A 13,773-nucleotide genomic window follows, 5' to 3' on the forward strand; every position below is an offset into this window, starting at 1 on the left:
TTTTTTTTAATGAGAATGAAGATTTCTCTTAATCTGATTGCTTAAACCAATTTATCTGTTACACAACATCTAATGTTAGGCATACATAACAGGTACAAGGGAACTGAACATTTATATAAATATTATTGTTTAAATTTGTGCAAATATTATGTAAATCCCTGCATTTCATAACGCCATCATCAGGCCACCGGAGGGCTCTACGAATTGACGTGAGCCGATGCTCTGCACATGCGCGGAGCGCCCGCGGAAATTCAAACGCTCGAGCTCAGCTGACAGACAAGTCAGACGTTTGAAAACTCTACCAACTCTGACGCGGTTCTTTTACTGAGGTAAGATAAATATATTTTAACAATAAACCTGACAAAAATGATATAGTATATTTAAACGCAAACCATAGCTTTTCATTCTTTACGTCTCCGTCCATTTTGGATTTCGTATTTTCAACAATGTTCAACAATGGTTGCTTGCTAGCAGCGCATTGGCCTCGTAAACTGTCGATATATGAAAAACACATAATTAGATCGTTTAGATTAATCCGTAATCTCACATCAACGACAACGTTCGTAGTTTATTGATGTTGATACGAAGATTTGAAATAAAACTATATCCATTTTTATACAGTACTATGTAAAAAAGTTAGTAACACTTCTGAATATGTCGAATTTTATATAAAGTAAATACCAAATATCTCAGATACACCTGATTTATGACTGTGGCCAGTTTTTCTTCTTCTTTTGACTATGTTGTAAATTCTAAAGTTAATTTCGCTGAACTTGAAGCTGTTTTTCAACTGTCAGGTGAAAAGATGGAAAATCAGAAGAGACCGAGAGATCCACTGGAGGAAAACACTTCAGCCTGTAGTGGTAAGAATGTGTTTTTTTTTTTTTTTTTTCACCTTTCACTTCTTCACGCTTTATACACACAAGTGTATATTAGTATATTAATATGTTAATAGTATATTATTAGTATATTTGTTAATTGTTGAGAAGTCTAAGATATGTCAGCTTGAGCTTATTCATTTGCAGCTGAGCTTTACTGTTTATATACACTTTTAAGATTATATGTGACATTTTCATTTTAACCATTAGGACACATAATGTTTTCCAGAACTTGAAAATGTGTTGAAGAAAAGGCGGTTGGCAGCAGGGGGAGAGGAGAACCTGGACCCCACAAAATCCCCTGCCAGGACACGCTTGAGGGTGGCAGAGCTAGAGGTGAAACCAGACACTCCAGCCATATCCTCTATCCGCTCCAGGGTCCAGCAACTCAGCCAGAGACGAGATGGTAAGAATTCAGATTTATCCTTTTGTAAAATCACTCTGCCAACTTTTACAATTCTATTTTTTTTTTTTAAGCAGTTCTCGATGTCCAACCCCGTGTCTTTTAACTTGCATGTTGATTTTCCAGTACATTTCAAAATCATTTTGCTTGAATAATTGATTTTTTATACAGCTTATGTAGATTTATGAAGTAAAACTGGTGCACCATGTTTCCTGAGAGTAAACTAAGTTTTGCTTTTTACATTTCTGTTATTTGTGCCTATATTGTTACTATTTGTTCTGTTCAGACACTCTCCTCTTTTTGAAATTTGGGAATGGGATACTATATTTTCACTGCAGAATTTTGTGTTTGTATAATGATGCTCATTATAATCAGCCTCTCTGGTTATTAAAAGATGTTCAACAAGTTCTTTCTTGTTCATCTTTTGATATTTCAGAATGGCACATAAAAAGAAACAAACACAGTCATTTTTGTTTTCATTGAACATGTAAATATGTTAGTTATTCCTTTCTATAACAGCAAGCCTATTAAATAAAATCTAACACTTTAGAACTGTATGGCCCTAACTTTTTTTGTATATGCTGATCTTGTATAATTATTATGCTTTTTGTATTATGACTGCATGGAGGCTACATAGAATATCTGTACTTTTAAAATGCCACACTACAAAACTGTTTAAAGGAACTGCAAAAAAGACTAAAAGTTGTTGAGGGGAAAATGTTGATCCGTTAAATCTACAAAATGCACTTTCCTTTAAATCTGAATTTGAATGTAAAATCTTGATGTAGAAAAAAAGTTCAAAATGGCCATGTTATTTATTAACTACCCTTCATTATCTTTTATAATGCAAGCTCATTTTATTGCCTCAATGTGTTTAGAATTGTGCCGTTGATATGCTTTTAAGAATGTTTTGTAATTATATTTCCAGAGTTTAGTAAAGAATTGTCCTATTTCTGTTTGGTCAGGTGGGACTGGGTTAGTCCAGCGCTGCTTGTCTGACCCCGGGTCTGAGGGTTGCGCCAGCAGCATGACCTCGGCGATCTGTCACATTGGTGAGTATTTTCATACGCACCGGCTTCACTTCACAACTGCTTCTTTCTTTACTGCATTCTGTATTATTTCAAAGATGCTGTTTAATTGTGGCCAGCTTTCTGAATGAGTATTTTTATGAAAGGTGAGGGAGAGTTTAGCTCTCGCCTGCAGCGCTTCAAAGCTCCAACGCCTCTGAACAGCCCTGGTCCCTCCACCCCCTGCGCACGCAATCTCTCCAGCTTTGTGCATGGCATCCAACAGCAGCTGAACGCTGCAGTGACACCCAGCAGTAAAGAGGCCTCCCGTATACGCCAGGTAGATCCCTCTCACCCACCTGACCTTTTTTCTGTCTATTCAACCCTTCAAAAACCAATCAGGATTTGTATTGTTACTAAGATAAACTGTCTTTTCTGCAGGCACGTGAGGATGAGTTGCGTTTATTGAAGGTTCAGCCAGTGGCAGACAACATGTGGTTGAAGAGGAGTCTGTCTGACTCTTCCCTCACTGAGGTGAGCCAATCAGGATATGATGTTTTTGTGTGGAATCTTGTCTGGTTTTAGGGCATTTAGAAGTTTAGATCAAAAGTAAATAATCTCCATTTTCCCAGAGGGCATCTCCATCCACATCCTCTCCCTGGGTTTACAGGAAAACTCGAAAACTTCAGTGGCCTCCATTACAGCCCGGGAGTGTGAGCATGTATTTGAGACAATTCGTTGAAGTGTATTTCATTTTTCGGCTTCTATTTTGGTTGTTTTATTATTTTTTTGTTTTCTTTTTTTGTGGTTTTCTTCACCCTTGGTTTTGTTCATCCTCCTGTATGTGTTTACGGTGTATTCACACGGGGCGTCGGCATTAAAGCTTTTCATTTACTTTAAATGGGTGAAGTCATATGTTGCCAGACTGAATTGTGGGTTCCGTTGCGTCACTTCACTCGAGTTGTTCACGGCAGAAGTTGAAAATTTCTCAACTTTTCAAGCAGCAACGCAAGCGCCAGCCAATCAGATCGCCTTATGCAAATACCCTAGTGCGGACGCTAGCCAATTGCGTTCATGCAACACTGGAAAGTAATGTTATTGGCTGTTGTCACTATGACGGTCGCATCAGCACAAAGCTTCAGACATGTCCTCCATCAAGGGTTGATGCCGAAGCCCCGTGTGAATGCAGCATTGTGGTCACTGAGGCAACGTGATTTGTTTGCACAAACTCACTTGGAGAGAACAGTGTTTTGCACTGTTTTGCACTTTCAGGGGCAGTTGTGGCCTAATGGTTATAGAGTCAGACTTGTAACCTGAAGGTTGTGGGTTTGAGTTTCAGTACTGGCAGGAAATGTAGGTGGGGGGAGTGAATGAACAGCGCTCTCTTCCACTCTCATTACCCACAACTGAGGTGCCCTTGAGCAAGGCACCTAACCCCCAATCGCTCACTGGGCGCCACAGCAAAAATGGCTGCCCACTGCTCCGGGTGTGTGCGTGTTCCGTACTCACTGCTGTGTGTGAGCACTTGGATGGGTGAAATGCAGATCATAAATTCCAAGTATGGGACACCATACTTGGCTACATGTCACGTCACTTTCACTTTTGCACTGTTTTAATTGTAAATGTAGGGCAAAACTTAGTTTCAGCTTTTATTTGTTCTGCAGGAGGAGCTAAAGGGAACTGAGTTCAGCTCCTGTGAAGGTGACAGTAAGGTATTTGATAGAAGTCTGAACACCACACCTCCATGTACTGTGGACATCCGTTTCCCCAATGAAGAACTTTATAGCTCAACAGGTAAATGTGCTTCCTGAAATCTGTTGGATCTTATGTAAGCTACCATATTTGCCATAATTACCACATATACTTCTTTAACAGAACCTGAGGCTTTGAGCACCTCCACATTAATTGACAAGATGTTTGAGGACGTTCTACAGCACGCAGAAATGGAAGATAAAGGTGAAGATGGAAATAAGGAAGAGCAGGTGGAGTTGGAGAAAGATGAGAGCAATTCATCACAGACTGAAAAGAAAGACAAAACGGAACTGGACACAGTTGAAATGGAAGACAAACCAGAACCGGTCATAGTTACATTAAATGAGGAGCCTCTTGACCACAGCGAGATGTGTGAAGAGAGTATAGAAACTCCTGATGCCAGTTCTGCAATGGATGAAGAGAAGGAGCTCCAGTCTGTTGACCATGGTGAAGGAGAAATAGAGGGGAAACAGGAGATCACCCCCATGGGTGCTGAAGATGACTTTCTAACCCTGCCGCCCAGCTGTATCCTCTCTCCTCTCAGCAAATCTGTGGAGGCTGTTGTCACACCACTGGTATACTGGCCTGGTTTCAGATATTTTAATTGTTCTTGTAGTGGCAGCCAGTGAATAGAAGAAATTGCATTAGTATTGTGTGTTCAATCTATTAATACGTATATATTTTGTAGCCTATGAAACCAAGAGATTGTTGATGTTTTCATCAATATGCCTTTTAGCATAATTATGGAATGAAATCCCAGTCAATGATTTGCATCTTTTTTCCTTTGTGTAGATGAGAAATTCAAATATACAGATACATGCAACTTTCAGTGACAGTGTAAGAATGTAATCAATTATATAGATATAAATTTATTAGGTGGTTAACAAGGCCATTTTTTTTAATGTTCCTACAGAAGATTGAAATCACTGTGTCTGAGCCATCAGTCCAACCACCCTCACCTGAAGAAATGACAGCTAGTCCTGCTGAAAATGTTCCACCTTTATACAGGTACGCCTCACTTGAGGAAGAAAAAAAAAAAAAAAAAACTTTTTGTCATTCCCTATCACTGTGTTTATCCATCTTGATAATTTGAATTGGTAATGCATGATGCATACTACTGGTAGACTGATAAATCAGCAGGTCTTCTTACATAATAATATACACTACCATTCAGAAGTTTGGGTCTGTAAAAATGTTTTTGAAAGAAAGTCTCTTATGCTCACCAAGACTGCATTTATTTGATTAAAAATGCAGTGAAAATGTATTACTGACCCCAAACATTTGAACTGTAGTACATAAGAGTATTATATCGGTCATGAGCCACTCGGCTCTCTAGATTACGGTCAGCCACTGGTATTTACCCTTCCATTATTTTTAAATCACATACACAGGTCATTATGATTCACATTTGTTATACTATGATTGACAGCATTGACGCCTACCGCTCACAGAGGAAGATCCACCCTCCCTCTACTCAGAGCTTGACCCCTGGAGTTCAGAGGCAGGTTCAAGAGAAGACCTGCTCAAAAAAGCCTATCAACATCAAGGAGAGAATTAAGGTTTGAAAAGGGGTTTATAGATAATTAATTAATTTGTCTACCTGTAGAAAGACTTATTCTGGGGTATTTAAGAGACTTCATGCATACAGGATTTGATGCAGGTAATTGTATTTGGTCCATTTAAGGCTTTAAACGAGGAGGCAGCCAAGTTGCAGACAATCATCACACAGACTCTACAGGCTCTGAGCTGCTGCAGTGACGAGGAACATGGGAAGGGTTCCCAGCAGGAGGCTGAGGCTGAGAAACTTTTGCTTGTCTCCAGTAAGTACAGTAGGACTCTAGTGAAAAAGCTTAAACCTTCTGCAAATCACTGAGGCTGCATGCTCTGATTTGGCTCTAATCCGTCCCCGAAATACAGGTGAGAAGCGAGCAGCTTTACTGGCAGAGGTCAGCAGGCTGAGAGAGGGTGAGTCTGGACAACTAGAGTCCCAGAATGCATCTCTCCAGCCCTGTAGGGGCACTGTCAGCATCAGCAGCATCCAGCTGCCCCTCAAGGTGGAGTTTGTGTGCTCTGCTCGCACAGGTGAGCGTTAATGCATATTTATTAGTGGAAGCAGTTAAATCTTGATTGCGCAAGGTCAGTGTTTACATAAAATTTGTTATGGCTGCTGTCTCTATAAAGGCCGTCCAACGCACTACTTCTTCGTTTTGGTCCGTTATGGCCCATGTAACATTGTCGCGACACCGCTGGCTACAGCTGCTGATGCCCAAAATGGAGACACTATCTCCTTCCCAACTTCCATCACACTGTGAGTCCATACACTACATAAAATGCTCTGCTGCTTCTTTAAACTGATGTCAGAGTTTAAAATGGCACAATGTTTTTGGCAGAAGGCTTTTAAATATATAACAGTAGTGATTTACCCTGGTTTTAATGTTTACTTCCACAGACAAGACATTCGCTCCAGTTTTGAGATTGATGTTGAGGTCTACAGTTTGGTAGGTACATCTCATATACGACCAAAAACATTAGTTTTCATTAATTTGAAAGGAAATATCCCCTCTCACAAACTGTTTTTGTTTATATTTTTCCTTTTTAAACTAGTTCATAATAACGTGGTGTAATGTATGTGTATTTCTCTGTTTTATAGTCCAGTACTCAGAGTAATACCTGCAGTGTGAATGCTCAGCAGTTCCGCAGCTCAACAAAGTCAAGGGTATGTACACTTTCACACATATTGAGAGAGCAGAATGTTTTATTACTTTTATCATTGCACAGCTGCAACAGAAATGTTTGTTTCTAGGTGACTCCCAAGAAGATTCTCCACAGCATCACGGTATGCATCTTCTCTCTCTGTTTCATGAGCTAAACAAATTTCTGTATTTTCTGTAATTGTTATAATGTTCATAAAATTCTTTTTGAATTCATGTAATTCAATTCAAAGTTACAACTTACATAAGAATACATATACACACAATTCAGAAAATAATTCTGCTTATGTTTCATGAATGAGGTGCAATGTGTCTTTAAATTGGCAGAAAATTAGTCAATGAAAAATTGTTGAATGATAAACAACCTCACCTCATCCAAATGTCTATTTTTGTTTTCCTAGAAATCTAATCAGAGTGTGACATGTAAGTATTTAAGTTCCTCATTTAATCATTGGTTGATTGGTGGTATCAGATATTGCTATTTCTCTTCTGTCCATTATAGCCGCTACTCTGCCTGGCCTGAGTGCTCAGCGCTCTAGTAACTTTACATTAGTGGGCTCTCACAAGATCACCCTGAATTCATTGGGACGGAGCAAGTTTCTTCTGGACAAGGTATTAATCCAGCTAAACTGGGATCACATTAGAGAGAAAAAGGAGATGAAGTGTTTGTGTTGTCCTCACCTTTTTTAAGCATGTTGTATCACTCACATTTTTTTCTTTAAGTCAATATATATTGTATACACTTTTACCTGTTAATTGTTGATCTTCACTTTGGGCATTAACTAGGACATCAATAGTTGAACAGTGTACTGAGGTTTTGTCTTGTTGAGACAAAACCTCAGTGGGAGTTTTGCACTGTGGTGGGAGTTGTGGTGATGTAACTGGGTCTCTGTCCATCTCTCCTGTTTCTTTCCACTCAGATGAAATTTGAAGGCAAAATCAGGCGACTCCTCGGAGATGAGTTTCAGGAAAAGGTGTCACTCTTTCCACCTTAGTGCTTATGGTTTAGTGGACACATTGCACATTTTTTGCTCATTTCCTGTGTTTGTATGTAACAGTAAAATGCTGGGCATTTTTTTAATCTGTTTGCTATTAGTAAATGTACTACCTGTGCAATGGTCAATAAAATTATTTTGGATTGCTTTGGGACAAATTAAACCAATATCGCACAATATATCCCCTCTTTGAATCTCCTAATGTTATATCGGAATTTTATTTTCCAGTCCTGGAAAATTTAATACACATTTTTCTAGTTATAAAATATGGCCCTGTTATAAAATATTTCACTGGCCAAATGGGTTCAGCAAAACTTCTTCATAAGCCAAAGTGATATCCCGGTTGTGAGCGAACTGTGATTTGTTAGTATTAGTATAATTAATTGTATTCAAAGATTTAGTTCGAATTAATGTTCATTGAATGTTAAAGTTAAGACTGAAAAATAGACTAAAAATGGTCTCCGCTGAACTGTTATATGGTTGTATTAGCCATGCATTTTTTACATGCACATCTGTTGTTTTCTTTTTCCTATGTCGTGACTAACCCATTTGTTATTTTGTGTAGGTTCCCTTTCTTTCTCCTCTAGAGGGCCACATCTATCTGCAGCTGCACAGTGAGGGCCACTCCAACGTCCAGCATCAGGGCTTTTTGGTGGGTTGGTGTATATGTGTCCCAGAACCTGACTGATATCTCTGTTGGCAGGTTTTATTACATGAAAAGGGGAATTTTTTATATTAGCACTCAGTTCATTTGTATATAAGCAAAAATTTGATAATACAGTTGGCAATACATATTTACTAAAGCAGATATGTGAAATAAGTGAGCAGTTTATCTCCACAGTCTGATCCATTTGAATGCAAGTTTTTAAATGAAAGACCCATTTAAAAACGGCTTTAGATACAAGAATATTCCATTTTGTTGCATAGTATAGTGGCAGCTGGTCTCAGAAAGCAGTAGTCTTGCATAGCCAGACCCCTGCCTGATGACATACTGTAAGTTCAGTGAACAGAGTGGAGGCTTTGTATCTGAGGAAGACACTAAGGCCCCGTTTACACTAGTGCGTTTTCGTTTTAAAACGCATAAGTTTTGCTACGGTTACGCCTCAAAAACGGAGACATTCTGAAATGCTACAGACCCCACTTTAGTTTGAAAACGCTGGGGTTGCGTTTCAGTATAAACGGACCAAAACTGAGACTTTTGAAAACGATGGCATGTCTGCCCACTTTCGCTCTGTGTATCTTGATGACTGTTTAAACAATAACATGGAGACTGAACTGCAATCATTGCTGGCTTTGTTGTAATTTTTAGCAGCCATTGTGTGGTTAAACTCAGCATTTTTTTTTTTAAACTACAGCTGCCTACATGCGCAAGAAGGCAACTGTTTACACTTGTACGCGCATGCCCAGTGTGCATGAAAAGTCATGTGACATGCGTTTTTGGCCGTGTAGTGTAGACGGAGATCGTTTCTGAAACGCCAGTGTAGACAAGGATCGTTTTCATTTTAAAATGCCGTTTTAAAACAAAAACGCACTAGTGTAAATGGGGCCTAAAGGCCGGGACACACCAATCCGACTAGCAGAAATGAAAGCCGATGGTGTTGTCACCTCACGTCGGCTGCGTCAGGGAAAAAATATGTGCTTGAACACACCGAAAGAACTTCAGCCGACTATCAACTAGCATGCATGTTCTATTTTAGCAGATATATTTGTCTATATTCGTCATTCAAAAAGGGAAAGCGAAACGAAGACTGCATGTATACAAACCATAAACAAAGCAGCCCTTGCTTACCGTTTTGAATATCAGTCATGCTGATCACGTTCTTTATTCCACTCCACTCATGTTATTATGAAAATATTCATGTATTCAAGTGCTCAGGTAAGATGACATAAAATTAGAACAACCTTCTGTCTGTGCCGTCATGACTTATTTGCTTGCTTTCATAACTTTTACTTATATTCTCGTGAACTGACTCGTTTGCTGTACTGAACAGCCAATCAGAGTTCTCTCTCTCTCCGATGGCCCGACGCCAATTCAATATGTCGAATCGGCCGGAAAAAAGCAGACGAGGACCAACTTCAGCCAACGGTGCGGAACACACTGAGGAAACTTAGTCGGCCGACGAACAAAAACTGCCCGACGGCCGACCGTTGGATTGGTGTGTTCCGGGCTTAAGAAAGAAGTGTTTTTCCCCGATTACATCAGTACTTCATTTTGTGATTTGAATTATTAATTTTCATCTGGTCTGGACAAAAAATGTTTTGTAATGCAGCTTTTCATGTTGTTTATGATCTGTGTGTGTAGGAAATGTGCTGTGAAATTTATGCCATTATTATTTTATTTTTCCTCTTGTAGACCATGTTTGAGGATGTGAGTGGCTTTGGAGCCTGGCAGAGGTTCTACTTCCTTCTGGAAGGAGGACACCTGCTTTACTGGAACTACCCTAATGAGATGGGCAACAAGGTGGGTTTGTGCCGTTATGTTTGTATGTAATGCGCATCCTTTTTACTCATTAATGTCTTTTTATTATCTCTTCTTCCAGCCAGCAGATGGCAGTCTCTCTCTCTTTGGCTTCTGCAGTGTCAGACCTGTGGAGCGCGAGTGCTGCGCACGACCACACACCTTTGAGTTAGTAGAGACCAACACCCTTCAGCAAGAAGACAACCAGACCTTGAAGAAGTAATGCATCCATGTATTTACTTGAAGTGTAACTTAACCAATTTTCAACCCTCTTTGTATTGTTATAAATACAATGTCGGTAGTATAAATAAATTAACAATGTTTACTTGTTCTCTATGTTACCTGGGCCAAGAAATTTACATTTATTTGTCAGCATAAGTCTTTTGACAGCTCCAGGGTTTTCGTGAAAATTACAGATTATACTTCTGCGTTTTTGTATCCCTGCCCACGGACAATCAGATCGACTGAGGTCATGGTGTTCTCTCCATATTTACGATTCTTTTAGCCACTGCCTACAACACTCTGGATCCTTCACTTAGAAACTGAAAGTCAGACACTCCCGCTAAATGTTTACTCTTTGAATTTTTGCACTTAGGAACAATACAAATCAACACCATTATGGCTAAATGTTTGCTAAGAAGTATTTCCTACTAAAGCAAGGCGGTATTTGACTCTGGTCAAGTGTATCCATTGCAGTCTGGTTGTAGTGGTCTTGGTACCACTTTAAAGCAGTAGTTCAGCCAGAAATTATACTATTTTCATCGCCCTCATGTTCCACACCTGTATCCTGTATCTTTTTCCATGGATCACAAAGGAGAAATTTCCTGCTCCTCTTTTCCATATAACAACAGTGACTAGTGATCATGTTTGTAGAGCTCCAAAAAAGATAATCGGCCAAACCAGAAGTTGCTCCATCTAGAAAAAGGGGTTGTTCAAATGAGCTTCACATTTCTGCATTCAGTCCTGAAATATTATATCGGTTTACACTAGAGTTTTGAATTTAAGTGAATTTAAATGATCTTTTGTTGTGCAGGTGCTGGTTTTCAGCAGACACACGAGAGGAGAGGGCTGACTGGATGGAGAAACTGAATCAAACCTTACTGGACTCTCTTACCTGGAACAGGAAGCCTGTTTCCAACGAGAACCGGGCCAGCACATCATCTAACACCGGGACCTCTCGTGAGAGCATTCTGTAACAACACAAATGTGAAACCTTACCATGTAACACTAAGAAAGGAGATCTCTGAGAAGATCATATGTGGCACTAAAGAAATACATGAAGAGCTTCTGAGAATAAACTCTGGGGCAGCCAAACAGGACTGTTCTATGTAATAGTGTGTCATAATCTACTGTGCATATGCGTGTTTTTCTGCTTTATTAGATGCATACAGAATAGCGGCATATTTGTTAAGATTTCTGATCTATCATTACTTCTTAGAGATTCTGTAAGGATAGATTTTCCAGTACCATAAATTTTCAGGTAAGCCATGTAGTAAGAGCAGTCCAGTTTATTTGTATGAGGTAAGTCTCTTAAGTGCCCATTTGAATGTTTATTTATCTCCTGCCTTATTCAGACAATTGCTCATTATTGAATGAAAGTTTTACATTTTAATACTACAATCTATTTCAGGTTATGCTCATGTATGAGGGTGTCCTTAATTACACTAAATGATATGGTTATGTTTACAGCATTAGTTGGGAAGCGCTGCTTGTCTGCCTTCGACTAAAGCTTTTTATATTTTTGCTTTTTCATTTACTCTGGGAACAATTTATATGATTGTTATACTGCAGTCTTCATCTAGAAGGGAGAATAGATTTTATTTGAATGTACAATATATGAAGTACATCATGAATGGTATAGCTTATGATTTTTCTGGGAGGGCAATTTCATAGTATACCTCCATGTGACTTGATTTTGAAAAACATTGACAGTTGTATACTTTTGGGAGTATCTGGCCAATGCATTATATCTACTGAGGTGTACATTATATATTTAGGAGACAGTCTGCCCAGCATAAACTAAACAATTGAGTTTATACTCTAATCTGATGGTCGTATGGGGTTCTTGGGTTCAAATCTGGAATGTGCAAATGTAAAAATAACACTACAGAGCTATCTGTCTGAAAATACTGTATAATAATTGGCCATGCTTGCAGGGGGAGAGAGCAAGGTATGGGGGGGGGGACCTTTTGGGGGTTTATTTGAAGTTTCTGGTTTTCTTGAGGATGAAGAGTTATCACTCTAGGGACTGTGAGACTGTTGGAAATGTTTCTGTGCCATGTATGTCCCATATATGTGTTTTTGCCAAGGGTCTCATATGCTATTGCTGTGTTAAACTATATAAAACTATATGAAATATCCTGGTAAAGGTACTATAAAATAAATATGGCTGTTAAAGCCTGATGTGTTTGTTTTCTTTTAAACTTAAACTTGGCAGCTGATCTTATTTTTTGTTTTAATATATTATTTGCAGGACTTCATTTTACAGATCTCTACATTGCCTGACAACATCATTACAAGCCATTTTACTTAAAGGGATAGTTCACCCAAAAATGAGAATTCTGTCATTTACTCACCTTCAAGTGGTCTCCAAACCTGTATGAATTTCTTTCTTCTGTTAAACAAAAGAAGATATTTTGAAGAATGTTGGTAACCAAGCAGTTGATGGACCCCAGTGACTTCCATAGGTCCATCAACTGTTTGGTTACCCATATTCTTCAAAATATCTTCTTTTGTGTTCAGCAGAAGAAAGGTTTGGAGCAACTTGAGGATGAGTAAATGATGACAAAACTGTATGATAATTTTTAAAGAAAACAATTTCCTGGTGAGGGCATGGTGAACAGTGGCATGGTAGCGTTTATTGCTATTGAATGACTGCAAAGGCTAGTTATCAACATTACATTTACTTTTGTGTTAAGTAGATAATTAGTAATTATTTTCAACAGTCAGTCAGTTCTACAGTATGTATATACAATTCAGTAATTGATTAGCTAAAAGTCAATAACCCAAATCATCTGTTTGCTACTTTTCTACAGTAGTTCTTGGTAGTGACTGCAGAATTAATGTAGTGCTGCTCCTGCATTGTTAAATATTATTTATGGAACAGTTTTATAATGTTTTACCAGCAAATTCACCAGATGCACTGCTGTCAGTGCAACGGATTTACAGTATATGGAGCATGTCCATTTAAAAAAACAAAAACAATTCTCATGAACTAATTTTTCCATGATGACATAGCAACACTTTTGTCTATTTGTTTGCCTCAAGGGCTTAAGCATCAATACACTGCAAACAGACTGCATTTTATTATAACATAACATTTTTATTTTGTAAAAAAAAAAAAAAGTCAGACAGAAAATTTGTCACTTCTATAACAACCATGTTTGTTTGTTGTAGTTTGTTGAAGCCGGCACTGAATTGTTCAATGCAATGCCTGCATATGACTCCTACACTTGTTAGACCTACTTCATGTTTTTAAACATGGCATCACCTGTCGTGAAGCTCATTGTCCTCTGACGTTTTGCCTATAGCACCTTCTCATAAACATGCAAATGCACACACACACACAC

The 13,773-nt window shown here is 38.7% G+C and overlaps 1 protein-coding gene across 3 annotated transcripts; it reads left to right on the forward strand.

Moving 5' to 3' along the window:
• The first annotated feature begins 164 nt into the window (after positions 1–164).
• Positions 165–12,607, forward strand: si:dkey-30c15.10 (uncharacterized protein LOC559353 homolog). Of its 3 annotated transcripts, XM_051869873.1 has the most exons (24): positions 165–329; positions 798–863; positions 1,108–1,284; positions 2,247–2,333; positions 2,456–2,628; positions 2,730–2,822; positions 2,921–3,001; positions 3,953–4,082; positions 4,164–4,615; positions 4,954–5,048; positions 5,470–5,599; positions 5,725–5,860; positions 5,958–6,122; positions 6,222–6,348; positions 6,490–6,538; positions 6,691–6,756; positions 6,844–6,876; positions 7,153–7,174; positions 7,254–7,363; positions 7,672–7,725; positions 8,312–8,398; positions 10,100–10,207; positions 10,287–10,423; positions 11,238–12,607. In XM_051869873.1, the coding sequence occupies exons 2-24, from the start codon at positions 806–808 to the stop codon at positions 11,398–11,400; spliced, it is 2,733 nt and encodes a 910-aa protein (XP_051725833.1). In that variant the 5' UTR covers positions 165–329; positions 798–805; the 3' UTR covers positions 11,401–12,607. The 3 variants fall into 3 exon arrangements, with proteins under 3 accessions (XP_051725833.1, XP_051725834.1, XP_051725835.1); XM_051869874.1 differs by lacking the exon at positions 7,672–7,725; XM_051869875.1 differs by lacking the exon at positions 2,921–3,001.
• Positions 12,608–13,773: the final 1,166 nt, after the last annotated feature.

This window comes from Ctenopharyngodon idella, chromosome 18 (genome assembly GCF_019924925.1).
Source record: "Ctenopharyngodon idella isolate HZGC_01 chromosome 18, HZGC01, whole genome shotgun sequence".
Lineage (NCBI taxonomy): Eukaryota > Metazoa > Chordata > Actinopteri > Cypriniformes > Xenocyprididae > Ctenopharyngodon > Ctenopharyngodon idella.

What these genes read in the sequence shown, in the direction of transcription:
- si:dkey-30c15.10 (XM_051869873.1), top strand. Translation starts at nt 806, where the DNA reads ATGGAAAATCAGAAGAGACCGAGAGATCCACTGGAGGAAAACACTTCA. An exon ending in ATCTAATCAGAGTGTGACAT is followed by an intron (nt 7,175 to 7,253) that starts GTAAGTATTTAA and finishes TGTCCATTATAG; the next exon opens with CCGCTACTCTGCCTGGCCTG. An exon ending in CTAATGAGATGGGCAACAAG is followed by an intron (nt 10,208 to 10,286) that starts GTGGGTTTGTGC and finishes CTCTTCTTCCAG; the next exon opens with CCAGCAGATGGCAGTCTCTC.